The following is a 19,424-nucleotide window of genomic DNA, read 5'->3' as shown; positions in this document are numbered from 1 at the left end:
ATGTTGAATTTGATTGACGTTTGCATTGATGTGCACTGCCTTACCCACCAAGTGACAGCTATCAAATAGGTTCTTTTCCGGTTTAATTCATCACGAAGAAGGTACGATTTTGTCGAAGTGGAAAATAAGATTCTTCAACATCCAATAAAATATGTATAACAACCCGAAAATATGTGCAGAAATGCAAATGCCGAAGTGTGGTTTTGTTCATTTAATATACATTTTGGCCAATTTTGCACTACAGAGCCACATAAATGCTATTAATATACATACTGTTTATATAGCTCGATAAAACATACTTACGAAATGTATATCTGCAATCTTACAGAAATTAAACAACAATGGGACGGTACTCGCGGGAGCCAGAGAATGCCACAAAATCGTGCAAGGCGCGCGGACCAAATCTACGTGTACACTTCAAGGTGAGTGATTTTTAGTGGAGTATTTATTGTGTATAAATAAGTGCTGTTTTGGTGTATTAACATGATGTAGAGAATATTCATCGTCGAGTGATGGAGCTGTATTTTAAATGGAACTACAATAATATAAACGAGTTTTAATACATTGATTTTGTTTATGTGCCGAATTTTGACTGGAAGCTATAAAATACTGTTGCATCTTAAATCGGAGCTTGAAAAATTATGAGTTTCTTGATACTTTTGCAAAGATGCTAAACGAAATGAGCAGAGCCCAAAAGCCTGCGGCCAAGCATCAGCTGGGGAATCGTTATTTACTGCGATTAACCATCTAGAACTTGTGCTACAGTTACAATATAAATGAACTTGTTCGGTTATCTTTAAAATTCGGAACATAAATCCTGAACTTATAACAAATAATAAATATTTTAGCATAATATGCGTTAAGAAGTGCATGAAACATCCCTGTGTTCTTCTAAAATAATTATGCTTACATCAAATCAGCAGAAAATTGTGGTAAATACGATTAAACGTTTTATCACTACCTGTCCTGTTAAACAAATAAATAAAAGGTCTAAATAATTAAATTGCATCTTAAATCAGTGCGTGAAAGAAATATACTTTAGTGACACTTTTGCAAAGATGCTAGATTAAATAAGCAGCACTTTATAAGCTGCGGCCAAGCATCAGCTGGGGAATCGTCATTTACTGCGATTTACCATCTAGAACTTGTGCTACAGTTGCAACTTGTTCGGTTATCTTTAAAATTCGGAGCATAAATCCTGAACTTATAACAAATAATAAATATTTTAGCATAATATGCGTTAAGAAGTGCATGAAATATTCCTGTGTTCTTCTAAAATAATTATGCTTACATCAAATCAGCAGAAAATTGTGGTAAATACGATTAAACGTTTTATCACTACCTGTCCTGTTAAACAAATAAATAAAAGGTCTAAATAATTAAATTGCATCTTAAATCAGTGCGTGAAAGAAATATACTTTAGTGACACTTTTGCAAAGATGCTAGATTAAATAAGCAGCACTTTTTAAGCTGCGGCCAAGCATCAGCTGGCGAATTGCTAACTCCTGCAATTTGCCATCTAGAACTTGTGTCACAAATACAAAACCATCTCATTCACTCATCGATAACCGGACACACGTCCTTACTAAGCAGGTAGTTACATTTTTTTAGCATAATATGCGTAAGGCAGTCCATTGCATCTGTTTGCGTTGCTGAAATGTTTGTGCTTAAAGTAAATTCAATCGCTAAACAGTCGTCAATATGCCTTCACCTGCGATTCACCACTACCTGTCCTATTGTACAAATATTAACTAATTTTTGAAAATTATGTAACGTTTTCCCTTTAAAAATTGAGTAAAAAATTAATACGTAATTTCTTCTTAAAATGCTAAAAGAAATGTATGCAGCAGAAAAACAGTGGCCGCTGGTTAGTTCAAACGCCGCAGCTACTACCTGACCTATCGTACATTAATAAAATAAATATGGCACTTATTCTACAAATAGGATTTCGTCTTATACTAATTGATATCTCTCCTCTTTCAGAACACCCATGAAACCGCCCAGGCTATCAAACGCATGCCTTTGCGTCGTGCTCAACGCTTTTTGAAATCCGTCGTCGAACAGAAAGAGTGCGTTCCCTTCCGTCGCTTCAACGGTGGTGTTGGTCGTTGCGCACAAGCCAAGCAATGGAAGACCACCCAAGGTCGCTGGCCAAAGAAATCAGCTGAATTCCTTTTGCAGCTTTTGCGTAACGCTGAAGCCAACGCTGACTGCAAAGGTCTCGATGTCGACCGTCTTGTCATCGACCATATTCAAGTGAATCGTGCGCAATGTCTGCGTCGTCGCACATACCGTGCTCATGGTCGTATCAATCCCTACATGTCATCGCCATGCCACGTTGAGGTAATCCTCACTGAAAAGGAAGCGGTCGTGTCTAAGGCTTCTGAAAACGAGCCTGCCAAGAAGAAGCTGTCGAAAAAGAAGTTACAGCGACAAAAGGAGAAGATGATGCGTTCCGAATAGATGTAATCTAAGTCGATAAGGGAGTGAGGAAGAAGAGGACAGCAATTAATTTGATTTTATATAAGCGGTAATAGCAGACAACAAAGTTTGATAAATGCTGTAGAAAAAATTTGTTCAATAAATCGGTTGAACGCTGTTTTTTAAAATAAATGTTTGTTTTGTTTTAAAATGGCTAATGATACTCGGCATGTGTATAAAACAGAAAATGAAATAATGTTCGATTGTTGTAGCCGTAGAAATCATTTTGAAATAATGCTGGTAGACAGAGTCCTTAGCTAATCTTGTTTAAATCGGTGAGTAAGTCAATTTCCACAACAACCGGTTCTACGTCATCGGATATTGTCCGGGTAAAGGCTGTTATTTCGATGACCTAACCCTGTTCGAACCGGTTGACTGGATTAGGGTACATTCCCGACTTAGTTGCTGTTGTAGTGGCAGAATTCTACCGAGTTGACAGTCCTTGATCGGATAAAAAACCGAGCCCGTTCCGGTTACATAGACCAGAGAACTTAAAAGTATACTATATATATAGTTAAAAGTATACTTTTAAGTTCTTTGTCTGCATAGAGCGACTGTCGTGGGAACGGTTTCCGACTTCGTCATAATGTTCGGTCGTCCATAAAGGTTCCAATTTCGGCGCTTGAAGGTTTGATATTTTCTATAAAGGTTGCATACTTTTAGGTGCTAGCTAGAAATCAGCGCTCATAATTGAATTTAACGACAAATTTCTCGTTTCCGTTTATATGAATATTCAAAAAAGCGGACTGTAGCCCGCAATGAGAATCTGTTGTATAAACCTAATTACAATGTTACAATTTTGTATATCTTCTTTTTAAAGCGTAACGTTTTTTAATTGTTTACTGTTTTGTGCAATTTCAATTTACACAGCGCTAATAGATAGCATCGACGAACAGTAAGGTACGATAGTGCCGACGAGGGTATTACACACAAGTAGCCATGACTGACTTAGTCACCAAAAACTCCAATACAAAACCACAATCACAAAAAATAAAATTATTATTTACAAACGCCAAATAATTAGTGGCTTAGTGTGAAAAAATCAAACAAAAAGAATAACAATGAATTATGTAGACACAACTGTATAACCATAAGTTAAAGAATACGTAACAAATCTTTCTTCAATAATTGTTTAACAATACATGAATCACCCACTGAATAGCTGCATCAGTATCACCCTGTGAAAACAACTCCACTATTTTGACAGTTGAAAATAATTTGTCATGCAAGTTTTTCTTAAAGTGAAATTTAAATTTGTTTTATTTCGGCAATATTTACGATATTAGTGAAAATTATGCAAATATGTGAAGTGAAAGTAGGAAATAAAATGTGTGTGTATGCAGTGCAGTAAAATTTCAAAGCAATAAGTGTTTATATCCTTCGCGAATTTGCGCTAGTGCCATAGTGATGCTCCCTCCAGTTAAATTAATTAGTTAATAAATATACACATACATTTTAGTGTTAATATGCGTAAGTGCATTTCAAATATGAGTGTACATATTGTTATCTGCGAGTCCAAACTTAGTGCTAGCAGGTAGTGTAACGAGCTAGATAAATACAATGGGCGAGCGCTTGGGCACCCACATGCCCGTACATGGAAGGATAGTGAAGCGATGCTGTGCAAGGTATGTTATTTAGATAACTAAATTCATCACTTGAGCGCCGGAACTATTATAAGTTTTACTTAACTTAACATTCAATTTAAATTTCAGTAATATATTATTTCTTGCATTTAATGTGCAAATTGTGAAGGAGCACTCATAGCAGCGTTGAGTGCTCTTGAGTTCATTTGGGTAACTTGAATTCAATTACACTTTAATTTACGAACTTGTGAGCTATCACCACAATATAAACACACTTGTATAAATATATGTATATGTATGTACCAAAAAATGTAAAATATATTTCGTGGCATATGCGGTCTGTGCAGTGTATAGGTAGAGCATATCAATCGCATAATGATTCAAAATAACAACACAAACCACAAATAAACAATTTTCTAATATTATTGTTAATTAATTGAAGTACGGCAAAATGTGCGCGAATTCGGAGATTTGTACTGTGACTTACCTATATGATATGATGTATACGTCGGACATTTGTACATGCCTACATACGTATGTATGTATATGATAACGTTAATACTAATAAGCAGAGGTACATATGTATGTAGTATGTAAGTATATGCTTGGAACATTGTATGTATAAAACGAAAATATGCAATTCTTCAAAATCGGGGATATGTATGAACATATGTTCAGAATTCACGGATATACAATATATTAATTTATGTTTGTGTATATACTTGTTTGTATGTATGCGCATTCTTTGCTCTTTAAAATTCCATCTATAAGATGTACATGTGTATATTAACATACATATGTACATATATAAGCAACTTTTCCTTCAATCATATTTACTCTGCACATGTAATACTTCATAAATACATACATACATATACATACATATGTACATACATCGTTCGTTTTGCGCTTCGTTATCATACAATGCAAATTCATTGAATTAATTCAATTTTTAACCCAGCAATCATTTGCTTAGCTCAACTCTTGGGCATATGTATGTGTGTATGTGTAAAACAAATTTTTGAGTGAGGCAGTGGGTGGTGCCGGTAATGCAGGTGGGTGGTGCTGGAGGTGGCGATTGGTGTATGTAAAACAAATATGTCTGTATATGCACTTAGTTTGTACAATATGTTTGTTTGTATGTACGTTTCTGCGGTGTGGCAGTGTCGACCGTCGTACGCGTGGGCGTCCTATGGTGACGATCGTGGCATGTATGCTTTCTTGTACTTATTAAACTGAGTTTGAAGTTCGATAACCTCATGTAAAGAAAAAGATAAAACAATGAACCCCTATAATGAAGAAGCAAAAGTCGAGTACTAAATGTTATAATTCGCTACTGGTAATCAGTTTTTGGCGTAGTCAGTTGAGATTTATAGTATGTATATATATACAGGGTACTTTTAGGATCTTATTGGATCAGACGTAATTGAAGATCGAAGATCTACTCAGGTAGATCGTTTTGTAGATTACATATCAAAAGGTCAACCCGAGGATTTGGGTAAACGACCACAGGGCGATATCTCTAAAGAAGATACATAGATTAATCAATAAGATAAAAATATGGTAGCAATGTACAGTGAAAATAATTTCTCTGTTGAGTCGCTCTTGTATCCAGCCTTACGCTTATATGTTTTGAAATCTGGCAACTAAATGCTCAATTTCTCAACAAATTCTGTAGATTGTATATCATGGATTGTGTTATTGTTATAACGGCAGAATGCATCACTGAACTAATTTGGTAGAATGCTGCCGAGTTGATAGTCCTTGGACAATAAAAATTTGGTTTTGTTCCTTACCTAAAACCGACTTTCGTAGAAACGACATTGTCGGGGACGGGATTATCAATTGTCATCGACTGTGCTAAACTGTGGCATATGGTATAGCATGTGCCAATAAGAGAGATGAGACTTTACACTATGGAAATTTACTATTTTTCACGAATTTGAAAACTTACCATCAACTGTGGCTGAGTTCGCTTACGCTCAAGCTTTCAATTGTCCATGTCTTTCGTATGCCACTCAACGAAGTCGCCGACACAAACGATAACGACATCAACAGATCAACGGATCAAGCCCGCTGACAATGCCTGATGAGCAGATTTAATTTACACGATCGCATTATAATCAGATTTAGCGCATTGAAGCCGAGCTCTGGCACCGAGGCGCTACACAAATCAACTATGCAAACACGCATACTTACATCCATACAAACAGACACAGAAAGTAGTTATTGTATTCGTAATTGTAGTGCGCACATAGACGACTGTAATGTGCATTCGTCCGGCACCGCCAAACACCGTTTGTTTATTCAGTCGGACCGTTGGTTGGTTAGTTGTTTGGTTGGTAGGTCGGTCGAGGACGGGGCATTCGGGACCAAGGGGTTGCATACACCAAATTGAATTGGCGGCGTTTGTGTCTGTGTTTTTGGAGCGACGACTGTCGGATTTACTTGTAAATCAGCTAAACAGTTTAGCATTAACCGCGACACATAACGCTCCACCGACGAGAACGAAAATTCAAACGGATAAAAAATATTTGCTCCAAGCTGAGTTCTCTAAATCCACAATTAAGTTTTTCAATATTTCTCTAGTGAATGCCAAGTGGTGCGAACACGTATCGTTGAATTGAATTGAATGAAGTGAAAAGCTATTAACGGCTTCGATGCATTTTCATCAGGTTTTCAAGCGTACGTAGCGCGCTTAAGTTTAAGTGAGAAAACTAACGGCTGAGAACAGCTAAAAAACAATTCCGAATTATAATCAGCCTTTCAAATATGTAAGTGCTCACGGTACTCAAACTCGGAAAATCGGCACAGCGGCGCTGGTGAAATTCCCACAATTGCAAAAGCGATTGGAATTGAATTATATTAAAACGAATTAAAAGCATAAAAAACGAAAGAAAAAACCAACAGCAAGGCTTACAACAACTATAGTGCCATTCTCCATCAACGACACTAAGCGCGTGCGTTTAATCGCGACTTTTTCAGTTTTATATGTTTTTTTCTTTTTCTTCACGGTTTGCGGCGTTTATTTTATTTATTAAATGACGACAATTTTTTCTTTTGCGCGCTTTAATTAATTAATCAAAACAACAATTTCTCTTAGTTTAAAATTTATTAAATGCCTGCAAATGGAAAAAGTGCAAATGAAAATTTAATAATTGATTAAATGATGAGGCGTTTGTGAATTCGGATATAAGAAACTTCAATTGCATAAGCTCGCATCAACAGAATAATCCGCAGACGTAATAACGTCTTAAAATAAATTGCGTTCTCTTATTCATATTCACTGAGTGAATATGTGCCAAGAATGAATCTTATAGAACTTATTTGGAGTTGAATCCCTGAAAAAAACACATATAAAAATATTAAGTGATTCGGTGGTATTCGATTCGAATTCGTTTATTGTTGTTTTGGTAGCGGCAGAACCTACTTCTGCAGTAATTTCGAGGAATGATGCCTATTTTATAGTCCTTGTCCGAATAAAATTCCGGGTTCGTTCCGGTTACGCAGACTTGACTGTAATGGAAGCTTCTTATACTCTTTATATCTTGCTAAAAAAGTTGTAGAGAACTGCTAACTCAATTTCTGACCTGAAATATACGGTTTATCATACATTTGAAATGAATTTCCAATTCCTCTATACTGTTCGATCAAAAAAAATCCGAAAAATAATTTTTGAATGCATGAATCAAGGGAAACTAAAAGAGGAGTCATAAATGAGGAATATGCGTCGTATAGAACCTTATTATAGCTTTACCTTTGCTTTATGTTTTGTGATCTTACTAATCTTATAAACTCCCAATACGCACGTATACTGCAAACTTTTGCCATTTTCGGCCTTAATTATCTAACAATGCTAAAAAGTTTCGCTAATTCATTAGCATAACATTTTTTGTGTCGTCGTTTTCGGATATATCCCTTTGGATGCGATATTTGAATATGAATCCTGATCTTCTGCACTGATTATCTTTTATATTCCACAAAAACCGTAGTCCTCTTTGCTTATTGTTGGTGTTCTGCTGAATTGCTGCTTCTTCCACATCTTGGAAAGAGCGCAAAAATCCATTCCAATCCCTTTGGTAAGCCCAGCGTTAAAGGAGATGTGATATTCTTATCGCATGAAATGGAGACTATCTCTCGGCGAATTGGGATTTCGCATGCGCAATACGTTTCCATAGATCGGTTATAGTCTTAAACAGCTTGATAACTCTCAATCTCCAAGCTTTTTTTAATATTACTCAAAGACCAGCGCTTCCTAGATTCGCTGTTTATAGTTACGATATAGAAAATACGAAAGTTTAACGAATTATCACAAAACCCTCGTATAATATGTGATTTCGCTTTTTCAGCTAACAGTACTTTCATCTTAGTTATTATTCTCCATTCATTGTTGATTGTGTAATACACAGTTATTTTCGCACAATCATACATACATATGTATGTGTGCACATTTACTTAGAACTTGTGAAATTTAGTTCAAATAAAAATTTGAATTACCTGACAGAGTTTTCCCGTCACGAAAGCATACCAGTTTGAACTTGCCGCTTATCTAATTGATTAAACAAAAACAAAATGGCAAACAATTCAGACGGTAATTAATAAAGTGTTCTAATCTGCCGCGTTTAGATTAATTGAAGAGAAATGGCGTGTTTTAGTATCTGAATGGAAAGTTTTCAATAAACGAATGAAATGGGCTTTGAGAATATACAGAACGAAGACTCATTAAAGCGGTCGTCCAATATTTGGACACAGGCGTTATACCTTCATTGTATATATGTATATTTTTTTTTAATTTGTGAAACCATGTCCAAAGGCACCTATCGCATCGATCTCTTTATCGTTTTTTTTAGTGAAATTTACAAACGATCATTTTATTGTGTAAAACTTTTTATGAAATTATATATTTTCCATTTCCTTTTGTCATCTTTCTGGCAAAAGATTGATTCCACGCTCATAAAATTGGTGATCCTTATAGATAAAAAACTAGGCGAAGTGGTTTTTGACGTCAAGAACTTCAAACTTGTATGAAGTCTCGCATTATCCTAGTGTGCAGTGTGTTTCTATTAATCAACTCTAATATTTCTGTACGTGTGGATCATTCAATTTGTCAGGCTGAACAAAATACACTTCAGAATTAATCGTGTTATTGTCAGGAAAAACTTCAAAATAGACTATCCCATTAAAATCCCTGAAAACAGGCATCATAATTTTTTTTTTGTTTAAAAGTATTCCAAAAAATTTAATAAAACTTTTGTACAAGTAAGCCTTATTATAACAGCTATATACAACGGTTAAGCAGATAAGTGTGAAGTTGGTTGCCAAAAAATTCAATAAGATCAGCTGTTGCCATCAAACGAAATTACTTAGTGAACAACCCAATATATCAGTCTGCATCCATTGACCACTTTTAGTTATTAGTTACTTCTGTATCTTATGTCTTAGAATACATCGGTTCAGCGGAGTCAATTAATATCCATATTCACCCATCTCTATGCCTCTCCTTTGTTTCATTTGTCACCTTGTACCCTCACTAATATCAATGCAGTTTGTATGTATTACATAACCTCAATAGGAAATACGTGAATGCAAAGCGTTTTTTGTATCGCCGCTATCTTTTCAGAATTTAGTTTGTTTTGTTTTGCTTTTTGAGAATTTGTTGTGGCTTTATTAATCTTTGGCTTATGCCCCATCAACCGCCAACTCATTCATAATTAATGAAATTGATGAAAACATAAAGGAGGCACCACCTTTGTTTATTGTTTTTACTACATAACTATTGTGGACTAAGCCACCAAAACATCACACAGCGTTAATGAAACTGAATTTTTCCGGTTTGTCGCCTCACTCGCCAACGACTTTGTGGCTTTGACGGCGCTGCCAAGCCGCTGGTGTGTCATATATCGCGGAAAGAGCACTCGTCGAAACGGTGTCTTGTTTACTTCGCAGAATGTTGTGGTTATTTTGGGGAGTAACAAGATGGGTATCTCATTTCTTCACAAAAAATCGGTAAAAATGTTGTAAAAACAAAATGTTGTAAAAACAAACATAACTCAAGCAATTTCGCAAGCAAAATAACTATTTACAAAATACCGACAGTATATGCGAAAAGTTTGTGACCATAAACAGTAAACAAACAATATAAAAACGATTAACAATTAAGTGAAATTAACGCTAAAAATTTGCTATAAATATAAATAAATAAAGACGAAAACAAATAAAAGAAAATGACGAAATAACACGAGAAAGCTCATAACTAAAAAACGTGCAGAAGCTAAGTTTAGCTAAACTGAAATTCATTGAACACGTGTCGTTTTTTTGTTTTTGTAAAATAATGAATTTTAAATTATAGAAAAAGCCATAAACAATTAAATGTCAAATTTCCTTGAATGCTTTCCGTGCCTCGCTAAAATTTTTTGGTTTAAATCTTTTATATTGAAAAATATGTACATGTATGTTTACGAATACAGCCACATCCACATGTATGTATGTATGTATGTACACTTTTACGTATCTTCGCGTTACTTCTGAAATCGCCTGACTTCTTAATTGAAACTCGTTCACGCTGAGCTTCGGCGGCTGCGAAGTACGAAATTGGACTGTGCCACATACTTAAATGTGACGGGTTCAATGTGCAAATTGAACTATACACATATGTATATGTATGTGTGAATATATTTTTAGTATTGCTTTTATAAGTACATTCATTTGTATTTATAAATGAAATTTCCAGCGCGGCAAATCGCACAATGGTCATAAAATACATATATGAGACTTTTCATTAGAGTACGTGTTAGTAAAAAGTCCTTGAACTCGGTTTTTAAGTGCTACGCTTCTGAGCAAAAGAATATAAGAAATATCTAACCTCAATTACCTAACATTCAAAATGTTTTAACTAAACAATATATTTATACATTATATGGATCAATATGCAAATATAGACCACCATCAATTACCACTTTGTTTGTCTTTGGAGCCAACAGTAGTTATACTTGTCTAGCACATTTAACTCTAGTTACCCTTAGCGTTTTAATGTTGGCGTATTACGCTTCTCCAGTCTTTTTTTGCAATTTAAATACATTTTCTGAATTTGAGGTTTAATTTTCAATATGTTCATACAAATAAATTTCCTTGGAAAAAATAAAGAACTTAAGGGTGCTTTCTCAATGTCTGGTTACCAGCCTTTCTGCCCAGTTAATAGAGTTGTTAACTTAATAAGGCGTCCATGTAATAGAGCTTTCACTGTATTCTTTATTTACGAATAGATTTTACTATCCCATCTTCTAAGTTGGTTCGAACTGTACACAGTGTGCTAAATTTTACTAAAATCGGTTCAGTAGTTTAGGAGTCCATCGCGGACATACAACTTGACACGTAATTTTTATATATAAAGATTTATTGCTCAGTTATGGTCCTTTATACGTTTTCGGTTAATTGCGTTTTGTGGGTGTGGCAATTACGCCCATCTACGAACTTGTACTTTATTGCCAAAAAACGCGGATAGACGGAAGGACGGACCGACAGTCAACCGGATTTCAACCTTTCTCGTCATTCTGATCATTTATATGTATGTACATTTATATATAACCCTATATCTCTCTCGATTAGTTTTCGATGATACATACAATGCCGAGGTGAACAAGACTATTATACTCTGTTGTAGGAGTATTATTTTTTTATATAAAACATTTATTTAAACAAAAACTAAAAAATATTTTTTGAATAAAATAACACGCGAAAACTGAAGACAGAGATTTCATTGAATCAAATGAATTAAATGTGTTTACAAGGGTGTATATTGAATATAAAAATTAAATAAATACATTTGTAAATACAGAAAACATAATGTTTTCTCTATTAAATAAAAAAATATAACTAATATTTAATAATATTATTATTACTACTCATCAAATCTCTGCTAAACAGAAATATACAGTAAAATTAATATCGAAACATTCCAACTGTGTTATAATATAACTGTTTCCTGCGTTTGAAAAAGTGTTTAAAATTTATACTTCAAAACAGTTTTCAAGAAAAAAGTGCTGAAATTCTTTAATACATACAAAAGTTAATTTTCCCCAAAAGTGCAAAAATTAATTTGAAAGTGCAAAATTAATCATTTAAAGGCAGTAATTTATTAAGAACTAAAAAAAATTAAAAAAAAATAAGACAAAACTGAAAAATATAATAAAGAAATTAAAAATTTGTAAATATTCGTAAAATAGTAAAATAAAAAAATTATAACTAATGTAGAAAGTATTTAAATATACTAACTAAATTTACGGAACGATAAAATAAATTTTAACATTTTTTACAACATTGAAAGAAAATTAAATAAAAAACTACCAAGAAAAAAATTTAAAAAAATGTCATAATATGAAATTCAAATAAAAAGTTTTAAGAAAACTAAAAATTATATGCAAGCAACAAAACATATTTCATCTAAGCTACATTACGTAATAAATCCGTCGACTTACATGGATATGTCCCTGATTGCAGCAAATACATACATACATACATAAATGTATATGAATTCGCTTGATTAATTTCCAACTTAACGGAAGTACGCCAAAAACAGATAAGTTAGAAGCCACAAAATAGACAACGACAACGAAGCAACACATAATAAAATCACACAAACAATAAATGTCACAATCAAGCAAATACAATAGTTAATGCAACACAATAAAAGTAAAAGAGGAGCACAATTTTTTTGTTGAGATTACAATCAACAGACTTAAATTGCTAAAGAAAAGAACGCGAACTCAATCAGCAGCATAAAACGCTTTGACGTCGTTCGGTCCAGCGCGCATGCATTCGTTTGGACTTCAGCTATTACGCACGTAAGCGACAGCTAGTTATCTCTTTTATTGTTATTGTTGCTTCACGCAAGTTTACACAACATAAGCAAATACGCGATCAGTTGGAGACACGTCGCTGCTGTCGCCAAGTCAAGTTTTCCGTAACCACGCCACATCATCAGCATAAGCAACAACAAACGGACGCGAAACGTCGGCAATTGACGAGCGACGACGCTGTCGATATACTCTTTTGAATGGAAACACTGGACAGTGGCATTTATGAGACGCATAACTGCCGACTGCAAGTTAACGCAGCACATAGCAACCACAACGCCAACGACGACGACACCGTCAACGGCTGCATAAACGCGACTCGCGTACGACAAGCACAACAAAAGCGACGCTATTGCTACCTGCTCGCTAGCGGCGACTACACGCTGTGGATTGTCAAACTGAACTATCCAAAAGGTAGGTGAACAAAAGCGAATGCGCTGGCAGTGCGACGAAGGGAGGGTGGCCCTAATGTGGCACAAAAATACATTCATACATGCTGAAACACAAATATTTTTATGACAAGAAAATAAAAAAACAAAAACCGAAAATATTTCAGTTTTTATAAAATAATGTCTTTTTGCTTCATGCAAGCCGTTTTAATGCAATCTAAATTTGTTTGTTTTATTTACATAGCTAGCGTATAATCGCTAGTATTCGTATGTGTACTGAGTCACTTTTTATCTGGCGCCACTTTTGTAGATATTGCTTGAAAGTGAAGGATATGCCAATGTTGCCAACGCAGACAGTTTGACTGACAAGCACGCACATACATACAAATACATAGAATGAATGCTTACCATACCTACACACGTGCAATCGGCCTTACAAGCCAGCAAGCATATTTACGTTGCCACACTTCCACACTTTGCTTTCCAAATCATTTCTCATATATGTACATACATTTGTACTTATGTATGTAAATAAGGAAGGCGGAGAAAAAACAAGGAAAATACGTACGTATGTATGTGTAGAATATGAAAACTCACCACTTTGGCTTTCGTAAAGCGCTTTTGTTACTCATACGCCATGTTACACCGACACGCTGGCGCGTTGTACTTTGCCTGAGCAGCAGTCGCTCAACTGTCAGCCGTCAGCCGTCAACCGCCAGCGGTGCGTCAACAACCTGTTGCTCTCGCGCTCTCGCACAGCTTTGCTTTATCACATTTCGCTGAAGTGAACGCTGAAATGTAAATATTTTTCTTCTGTCGACGATAAATAAATTACATTAAATTTCATTTCTAACTACAACTACGTTGTAGCGCGTCTCATTAGCTGCATGTATGTATGTACTATATGTACACTTGTACTTATGTATGTGCTTAACAGGCATGTATTATTAATATGTGCGTTTGCATGTGTGAGTGTGTGACGTTTATTTAGTTTTTAATCAAATATAATAAATTATCAAATAAACATACATACATACAAGTATGTGCATATAAATATATTCTTTTATTTTTTCTATGTTTCTGCTGCTGTCTGTATGTGTGCGTGTTTATACTCGCGAAAATGATAAACAAACTAAGTGATACACGTCCATCCGTCGAACGGCCTGCACATGTGACTTTGCCTGTGTGCCTAAATTTTGTAAAATAAAATGTATAGAAAATTATTTAAAATGAGAAAATTTTATTACGTCATAAGCCAAAAAGCGCATTTTGCTCTCTATAAAGCTTTCTTAATGCCCTAGATGTGTTTTTGTGAAAGTTTTTTTCCTAAAATTTGTTCCTTCCGCCACCAAACGAAGCGCGTGTCTTGCGGTGATTAGATTGCGGGTTGGGGGTTTTTGTAACGACAATTGTTTCTTTTAAGCAATGTCATTCTCCTTATTCTGATACTGACAAGCTGCTTTCATGCGGCTATTCTGGTCTAAACGCCTACATTTTAGGCTAAGATAAAATAATGAAGACCATTGTTACTAAACATTTTTTATATGATTTTTATTGACATTTAAGGAATATACAAAAAGAAAAAACAAAACAAAATCGAAAAATCGTCGAATTACATGCCGTGGGGTGAGAGTTTTAAAAAACGGCACTTCCTGCTTAACATGATTCCAACGCTTGTAGTGATCTAAAAGAAAAAACTGAAAAAAATCTTCATTGGTAAAGATTTCGCTATCGGATTGACCTTTGCCAAAGAAAAAAATTCAAAATATGGCGTCGACTTGAAACAAATTTTATTCCCTTTTTTTTTTGAAATTTTTAAATATACTTAAAATTTAAATTTTCGAAACTCCTAGGCGCTCGCGATAGAAATATACAACTCTCTATTTTCCAGATTTTTCTCAAATTTCAAAGCAATTGAAAAGGTAGTTTCGAGGAAACATTTAACATTTTTCATACGCTCAAACCGGCCTAGCTTATCATTTATCAAGTCTATGGAAGCAAGAACCCCTCCTTTTGTAGTATTCTTTCGAATATTTTTGGCCTTTCTCAACCAGTTCACAATACAATCAAATATGTATTTCATTAATCGTTTACGCCAAGATCTACATTGTTGCCATATAAAATGAATTACACGTGTACAGTATTCGTTCACAGTTTTGGAACACATTCAAAATTGCCAAAATATTTTGTGGAACAATGGTATCGTACAATTTTCCATATTATACGTAGAATGTAGAATGAAATGCCAACAAAACAAAACAGCACATGCACACATATGTATATACATACACATGCGTACATTACGTGAGTTTATCGAATGTGGAACGTTTCCAATACGAAATTCGTGTAGTTCGCAGTGCGTGCGTGTGTTTTTTTGCGAGTTTTCGTACAGTTCCACAAAGAAATGGTACCGAAAAAATCGTTTCCACAATATAAGCCAATACGCCACAATATATAGGGTTATTTGCTGGGCGCTACTGCATCAGCAAACGCCGGAGAGCAGCCAGAAATCAGGGTATGTACCAAAAAGTGAAGAAACAAAGTGCAATTTGGAGAAAAAATAATATATAAGTATCAATTATATGTATATAAGAAGATAGATAGATACCTATTTATATAGTATAGTTTACGTATGTATGTGCTTGCGGTGATCAAAGCTCAATCAAAATAACGGCAAATGATCTTTGTCCTACGTTTATACATACAAACATTCCTAGCAAGTGCTCTAAAGTGCCGTTTTGACTGTTGTTGCAACAAATTGAAAAGTGACGAATAGAGAGAATTCAAATTTGTGTGGTAATAAAATTGTTGATGACGTCGTTGACTGAATTGGTGTAGCAGGTGTTGTTGATGACGCTCATGTACACTTGTATTTATACATAAGACCATGATGAAATAGCTACGGCTGTGCGTAGGCTATTCTTGCACATTTTCACACCGAATTCGCTGTATTCCAAATAACAATAATAAGGAGTTACCGCGACGTAAATCTCGCTATATTTGCGAGTATGCTATAAATATTTAAATGGAAAATCATTGTCTGGGATTAAACTGGTCGCGAATCGGCTGAAACGAGTTCGAAGCGGTTCGCTGAGGCGCCTATGTGCCTATCAATAAAACCGTGACCGCTGCGTTGTTGCTGTTGTTGTCGTTTTTGTTTCATATATTTATATTGTTTCTGCTGTCTTACGAAGTGTATCAATTGAAATTAATTTAAACGTATCCAAACAGTCTTAAACGCCACTGTACGCGCAGCAACAATCAGAAACCTAAGAATCATAGCCTCCAACATAGACTCGAACGCCGGTCAACTGGCAATCGAAGTGCCGCTGACCAATTTACCGCGAACACCGAGCAAGTGCGGTAATTCGCGAAAATATACACACACACATATGAGTTCACAGAGTTGCTTTATTTTCTCTATTATATGGGTTTTATTTACTTTTGTATCACCACAACAATTTTTACACTTTTTGCTATTTTCGCGCGTGCAATTTTATCACAGCTCTTGAGCTAGTTCTTCGCTTAAATTTGCTAAGCGTTCGCATTGTTTACTTTCGATTTTTATTGCCCATTTACATTTGTTTTCGCCGCGAGTAAAAATCAATTAGTTGCGTTTGTTTACAAATATTCGTGTCTATAAATATGCCAACTAAGGTTGCTACTGCTATGCTAATGATAATTGGCTTGTTGCTAATTTACACGTTACAGAATCAAGCAAAAAATGCAAGAAAAAACTTTAACTTCAGCTGCCGAAGCTAGAAGACCGTGCACAGCTGCATCTCTCATAGTATAAGAAGTCCTATATCGTGATTTGAACGATCAATTTGTATGGAAGCTATATGCTATAGTGGTCCGATCTGTACAATTTCGACGGATATATGTTAGCGTTGTTTTGGACAATAATCCGTGCCAATTTTTGTGCAGATATCTTGTCATATAAAAACATCTTCCATATAAAGACTTATTTTTGATTGATCAATTTGTATACAATATATAGCTTATTGTTGTAGTCCGTTTCGAACAATATGTGTTGGGATTGTAGCGCGGCCTTGGACAGTAATCCATGCCGAATTTCGTAAAGATATCTTGTGAAATAAACAAGTTTGCCATATAAGTACTTGATTTAGATCAATCAGTTTGTTCAGCAGCAATATGCTATAGTGGACCGATATCAACGTTTCCGACAAATGAGCGATTTCTTGTAAAGTAGAGCACGCGTACAAAGTTTCATATCGATACTTCAAAAACTGAGGAACTGCTTCGGTTATATACGACAAAAATTTTATAAATTCTACAAATTCGAAAGACATTAAGAAAAAACAATAAAAAATTAAGGAAAAAAAATAAAATAAAAAATCGCGCCACATTCACTAACATTTTGTAAAAACAAACATCGATTGAAAGACAAGCCCGCGCATACCAACATAACACAGGGTGCACTGTATTAAAAATCTTCACCACATTTACTTCCGTTTTCCGTGCGTGTACCTACACATACGTACATACTTCGTTGGACAGCCATTTTGTTGTAAAATTTCAAGTGCAATTATTGCTTATCTGCTGTATGTGTTTTGTTCTTGTCTCAGCGCTCAGGCATGTCACGTACGCAATAGAACAAATACACAGACACACATTCATCCAACTACTTTTGAGCGCAGACAGGCACCTTGAGTGTCGCTGCCAGGCCATAGGTACTTGCTTTTTGAACGCACTTTGCCACTTTTCATACAACAACAACAGCAAAACTCTTGTTTATTTATTTATTTATTAATTACTTGCGGCGTAGTAATTTTAATGTGCTTAAATATTTAATCTGGCCGTACTTTAATCTTCATTATCTGATAATACGTACAGGTAAACAAAAACATGCTAGTTTTGGGCACAAGTTAGCAAAAGTTTCACAGCAATTTCAAACCCACAAACTTGTGAATTGTGCACAATTTGTAGCAAGCGTTAGCAAGTGTAGGAAATTTTTCTAAAATTTTGAACTGACTTTTCTTTCTAGCTATGCTGCTCTTGTTTGCTCTCATGTCATGGCGTTTAACAGACAAGCCAATATGCATAGCTCCAAGCGGGTATATGTATACTATGTATGTACATACATATGTATATTCAAAATGTTTGTAGCTATTTGCCCCTAGTATATTACGGCCATAATTCATTTTCGAAAATTATATAAACAAATTTTTCACCCATTTATGTCTGCCTGAGTGGCGGCGCAGGGGCGCATGATCTCTGCCGGCGAGTGTCTATTTGATCAGTGACGAAGAGGGGGCGGCACAAAGAAAAACAAGTAGCAAATTTATTTAATATTTTCGCCTTTAGCACCTAGAAGCTTGCAAAAAAATACAAGTCACTAAAAAAACTGCCAGTCTTCGCGGTCGCGGTGTTATTTGCGGCTTGTGCGTCACAACTTTCTCCCGAAATGTATGCGCAGTCGTCAGTGGTCAATGGCGCGACTTTGCGTGGTATGCAAAAACAATTTTGGAACTAAAGTTTTCCGACTTTTGCAAAAAATATACTTCTAGTATATGAATGCAAAAAAAAGTTTTGACTGCTAGACAGAGAATACTTATTCAAATATAATGGTGTTGATATGTATGTGCACAGTATATTCGACTATTTATAAAAAAAAATAGAGTAGTTGAATAATAGAAGAACTGAGCATTGCTTGATGGGAATTTTCCAAGTTTATATTGCCAGCATTTCCGAGGTCCACGGTCGGAAGTTAATATATATTGGGGCAATGGACTAATGTCGCGTTCCACGAAGCGGATTTCTCAGTTTCGAAAACTGAAAAAAGCCACTGGAAGCCAAATCTCTCAAATACGGTGGCTAGGCATTGATGCTCGTTTTGTATTAGAGAATTTTCCAGACTTAATGAGAGGTGCCCCATTTGGAAGAAGAAAGCGTAACAAGAGAAAAACCTACCGATGTCCAATTTTACGTTCCTAAATTCTCTACAGTGCTACTGACTACTTTCTACATTAATTGCTCATTTTGAATTGAATTCGAAAAGTCGTTAATTTCCAACTCGAAAAAATATATTTTTTTATATTTCCGCTGGAACAGCGTGTCTTTGTACATTTTGAAAAAATTCTTGAATACAATTTAGT

General features: G+C 35.1%; 2 protein-coding genes across 2 annotated transcripts in view; both read left to right on the top strand.

Moving 5' to 3' along the window:
• The first annotated feature begins 38 nt into the window (after window positions 1-38).
• LOC126758003 (60S ribosomal protein L17) lies at window positions 39-2,613 on the top strand. The gene is made up of 3 exons (XM_050471970.1): window positions 39-101; window positions 329-422; window positions 1,984-2,613. Exons 2-3 carry the CDS (start codon window positions 342-344, stop codon window positions 2,461-2,463), a joined length of 561 nt encoding a protein of 186 aa, XP_050327927.1. The 5' UTR covers window positions 39-101; window positions 329-341; the 3' UTR covers window positions 2,464-2,613.
• A 9,759-nt stretch (window positions 2,614-12,372) lies between these two features.
• LOC126760780 (synaptic vesicle glycoprotein 2B) overlaps window positions 12,373-19,424 on the top strand; it is a 36,580-nt gene continuing 29,528 nt past the window's right edge. Inside the window, exon 1 of the mRNA XM_050476676.1 lies at window positions 12,373-13,330. The gene's annotated coding sequence lies outside the window, so the exon portion shown is untranslated. The remainder of the gene's footprint in view (window positions 13,331-19,424) is intronic.

This window comes from Bactrocera neohumeralis, chromosome 5, assembly GCF_024586455.1.
Source record: "Bactrocera neohumeralis isolate Rockhampton chromosome 5, APGP_CSIRO_Bneo_wtdbg2-racon-allhic-juicebox.fasta_v2, whole genome shotgun sequence".
Lineage (NCBI taxonomy): Eukaryota > Metazoa > Arthropoda > Insecta > Diptera > Tephritidae > Bactrocera > Bactrocera neohumeralis.
The sequence above is the reverse complement of the archived record's forward strand: the minus strand, read 5'-3'. Positions and strand labels throughout refer to the sequence as shown.

Bases quoted from the DNA above. Each gene is read 5' to 3' on its own strand.
- LOC126758003 (XM_050471970.1), top strand. From the start codon at position 342: ATGGGACGGTACTCGCGGGAGCCAGAGAATGCCACAAAATCGTGCAAG. The intron at 423-1,983 runs GTGAGTGATTTT...CTCCTCTTTCAG, and splicing joins ATCTACGTGTACACTTCAAG to AACACCCATGAAACCGCCCA.